Genomic DNA, 4,953 nt, shown 5'->3' with positions numbered 1-4,953 from the left:
TTTTTTTTTTTTTGTTTTATTTTATTTTTTTTAATCATAAACATATTATTTAAAAATAATAAATAAATCAAATATAGTATTTATTAACAACCATAAAAACAATAACAACAATATTACACATCATTTTTTATTATTTTATTATCACCAACATCACAAACACAATATTAAATACAATACACATAGGTACAAATACATTTTATAAAAATACATCCCACATTATCAATATTATATAATAGATTAAAATAATAACTTTTTTTTTTTATTTTATTTTTTTTTTTTTTTTTCATTTACGAGCAAAAAATTGCGATTAACCACCTCTGTATTCCTCTATATTTTATTTGTTTCATTTTATAATATTTATTTTAATGATTATTATACAATATATCTCTGTATTTTTCAAAAAATAATAAATAATATTTTTTATAATAAATAATTAAAAAAAAAAAAAAAAAAGTAAAATTTTATAAAAAAAAATAAAAAAATTTTATTTTTTTAAATTTTTAATAAATTTTTTAAAAAAAAAAACAACTCTAAATTTAAAAAAAAAAACTAATAGAGATAATATTAATTATCATATTTTTAATCACATCTTCAAAATCATATTAAAATTATTTATATTTAACATTTCTTATTAGATATTCATAATAATAGTAATAGTAGTAATAATAATATTTATTTGTTAATACAGAAATAAAAAAATATCCTATAATATCAAATAATTTAAAAAATTTATGGAATATATAAATAGGAAAAAAAAACTATAAAATTATATAATATAGTAGTTTCAGAAAATAAAATACAGCGAAGTTAAAAAAAACAAATAGCTGTTGTACATATTGTAGTAATAAAAATCATTAGTAATATAAATTGTAATATAATAAAATTTAATACACACACAACACAAATATAGTATTCTCCTTTATGGAACTGTATCAATATTAAATCAATATTTATTATCAAACCAAATTTTCACATAATAATAGTATTGTTTCTATATTTACTTTTTATTTCATTTGGTTCAAAAGAGACACCAGCTATTAGCATCAGAAAATAAATCAACAAAAAAAAAAACAACACTTACACAATATTGCTCATTTTAATATATACAAAACAAAGAAAATAACCCACACCACCCAAAAAAAAAAAAAACCAAAATTATCTTTTTTTTTTATTATTTATTTTTAAAAATATATATTATGTAAACAATATTTTTTATTTGTTGGTTCTCTTTTTTTCTTTTGTTTTTTTTTTTTTTTAATTTCAAATAAATTTTTAATATTATTTTTAAAATATTATATTAATTATTTTTTTTTTTAATAGAATTTATTTAATTGTAGTAATATAGTACCATTAGAATTATTTATTTAAATCCTCAATTATAAAAATAAAACTAATCAAATCAACATATTTATAACTTGTAAATATAATAATTGCAACAAAAAATCAAAAAAGTTATATATAAATTATATATAATTTTTAATAAATAAAAAAAATGAAGGTGAAAATATTTTCAAGTAAAAAAGATAAAAAATCAGATATACCCCAATCAGCATCACAGCATAATGCACTAAATTTAATTCAACAACAGCAACAACAACAACTAATGCCGGGTATAGGGCATCAGCAAATACAACAACAAATACAAATTAAAGCACATGATTTTTGTGGAACTGTAATGATATTGGGTAATACAGAGAGCGGAAAAACAACATTACAGAGACAATTGGATATATTATATGGTACAGAAGCATTGGATCCAAAATACTATCAAAGATTAATTTACGCAAATACATTAGCAACCTTAATTCGTTTTATAGAAAACAGTGAGCTTTTAAATGTTTTATTATTACCAGACAATGTAGAAAGAGTTAAAAGAGTATTAAGCCAACCCTCTGAGTTGGCAAGAAATAAACTACCAAGATTTCCCTTAAAACTTGGTTGGGATTGTAAATGTTTATGGGAAGATAAAGGTATTCAAGCCGTGTACGCTCATTCAAAACACTGCTCCGAATTTAGAACACCAGGTAGACCAAAATAGTAACTATTATATTTTTCATACATATTTCCAATTGCACAAATTTACTAACATCTCTTTTTTTTTTAAAAAAAAAGTTATATGGATAGAATGTTTAAAGTATTTGACCCACATTATACACCAACAGAAATGGATATTATAAGTGCATATGACCAAAACGATTCAATTCAATCATCAACTATACTATATAAAAGATTTAAAGTAGATTTATTTGGTTCATCAGGTAAAGAGTCAACACCAAAAAATTGGGGAGGTCTATACCAAAGTTATAAACCAAACTATATATTCTATGTTGTAGCATTAAAAGAGTAAGCATATCTATATAAAAATATAATTTAATATAATTTAAATACTAATCTCACAATAACAATTAGTTATTTTTCAGATCAATTTCAAACACCAGATTCATCAATTGCAGAAATCTGCCGTACCCATGTTCATAAAAATTTATTATTAGAATCATTAAATTCATTTGAAAGTTTAGTTAGATCAGAGTTATTTGAAAAATCACTTGCGGTCAATTTAATTTTTAATACAAGTGATATATTTTATGAAAATATAAAGCAGTTTGATCTAAGATCATGCTTTCCAGATTATGATGGTACAAATGACCCAGAACAAGCAATTTCTTTTATTTCAGATAAATTTAGTAAATTTGTAAGTTTTCATTATTTTTATTAATATTATCACAAGAATTTTAAATATTAACTTTATTTTATAATTTATAATTTAGTTAACAGATAAAGAAAAACCTTTTAAAATTCATGTTGTAAATTTATTGGATAAAGCAAATGTAAGAGATGAATTTGAAATGATTTTAGAACAATTAAGATTAGATGCAGAAAAGAGGGGTTTCACAACACCATGGACATCACATAACTCATCACCAGTATCATCAATTGGTTCAAACAATTCAAGTCGTTTACCAACTAATACATCAGTTCAAATACCAGGTTTATACGATATTGAAGTTAGTAATAAACGTCAACAACAAATATTACAACAACAGCATCTATATCAACAACAACAACAGCAACAGCAACAGCAACAGCAACAACATCATCACCCAACAAGTACTATTGGTAGTATGGGTAATAACTCAATTAGTAGCGCACTAGATTCAAATACAGATAGTAGTTATAGCAATAGTGAGTCAGCATGTTCATCAATGACCTCATTACCATCCATCGCAACCACTACAACCACAACCACCACAACATCACTAACATCCTCAAATAAATCGGTTGGTAAAGAACCAAAACCATCAAAAGAACCAAAATCAAAAGAATCAAACCCTCCAAAACCACTAAAAGAACCAAAAGTTAAAGAAGAAAAACCTCCAAACCCATCAAAAGAACCAAAAGTAAAAGAAGAAAAACCCTCCAAAAGAATCAAAACCACCAAAGGTTAAAGAAGAAAAACCTCCAAAAGTAAAAGAAGAAAAACTTCCAAAAGTAAAAGAAGAAAAACCTCCAAAAGAATCAAAACAACCAAAAGTTAAAGAAGAAAAAGCTCCAAAACCAGCCAAAGAAGAAAAACCCGCCAAAGAATCAACACCAAAGAAGAAGAAAGTTAAGGGCTCGACCATTGCATCAATCCAATCAGGCCATGGATCACTCCAAGGTAGAAGAAAAAATATGGAAGATACACACGCATTATATGATAATTTATTAGCTGAAACCAAGTATCCAGGCACAAAAGAAGATCAAATCTCATACTATGCAGTTTACGATGGTCATGGTGGTACCGAAACATCAAAAGCTCTCGAACCCATTGTACATAAATGTTTGGTCGAAACCCAAGCCTTTAAAGATGACGATTATGAAAAAGCATTCAAAGACGCATATACTGAAGCTGATAAATTAGTAATACCCAAATGTGAAAAGAGTGGTAGTACAGGTGTATCTGCATTATTAGTTGGTACAACTCTTTATACTGCAAATGTCGGTGATTCTGAAATTGTATTGGCACGTACAACCCAAAATAGCACACCAAAGAATCTAATTTATGAGCCAGTATTACTTTCATACAAACATTTAGCAAGTGATGATCAAGAAAAGAAGAGAATTACAGGTATGGGTGGTATGATTATTTTCAATCGTCTTTTTGGTAGTTTGGCCGTAAGTCGTTCATTTGGTGATAAAGAATATAAAGAAGGTGAAAAGAAATTCTGTGTTGCTGATCCATATCAAACAACAACCGAATTAACCAACCGTGACCATTTCTTCATTTTAGCTTGTGATGGTCTTTGGGATAAAATAAATTACGAAGAAGCCGTTGAAATAGTTCAAAAAAATATAAAATTAGGCAAAACTTCAGAAGAAATTTCTCAAATATTAGCTCAAGATTCCTATGATCGTGGTTCTACTGATAATATCACTGTATTAGTTGTAATATTAAATTGGAAATAATAAATAATAATAATAATAATAATAATAATAATAATAGTAATAATAATAATAGCAATAATAACAAAAACAATAATTATAATAAAATAATAATGATAATAATAAAAATAGAATATTCCATAAAAATTATTAAAAAACATATATTATTTAATAAAATAGTTTAATTATTTGCATGCTTAATGCTTTATGGTAATTTTTTATTCAAGATTTTTATTTAAATCAAAGTTTACAAACATTATTATACTAAAAAGATTTTTATTTAAATTATAGTAATTGTAAATAAAAATAGGTACAAAAAATCTAATTTCAGTTTTTCCAATTGTAATATTTTTTTATATTTTCAAAAGAATAATTTAAAAAAAAAATATATGAAAAAAAAAAAATTATTCACAGTTTTAAATTCATTGTTATAGTATTAATTTATATTAACATTATTTATTATCCAAATTAATATTTATATTTTTTCAATAATTTTTTAAAAGGGGTTTTTAACACACCAACACACATGTA

General features: G+C 24.0%; 1 protein-coding gene across 1 annotated transcript; it reads left to right on the top strand.

The window, feature by feature from the left end:
- Positions 1-1,492: 1,492 nt before the first annotated feature.
- spnA (uncharacterized protein) lies at positions 1,493-4,446 on the top strand (the record flags this gene model as incomplete). The annotated part of the gene is made up of 5 exons (XM_003295106.1): positions 1,493-2,037; positions 2,113-2,343; positions 2,410-2,692; positions 2,769-3,398; positions 3,442-4,446. The coding sequence occupies 5 exons, from the start codon at positions 1,493-1,495 to the stop codon at positions 4,444-4,446; spliced, it is 2,694 nt and encodes an 897-aa protein (XP_003295154.1).
- Between the last annotated feature and the right edge of the window lie 507 nt (positions 4,447-4,953).

This window comes from Dictyostelium purpureum (assembly GCF_000190715.1).
Source record: "Dictyostelium purpureum unplaced genomic scaffold DICPUscaffold_751, whole genome shotgun sequence".
NCBI lineage: Eukaryota > Evosea > Eumycetozoa > Dictyosteliales > Dictyosteliaceae > Dictyostelium > Dictyostelium purpureum.
This window is presented reverse-complemented; position numbering and strand designations above follow the sequence as displayed.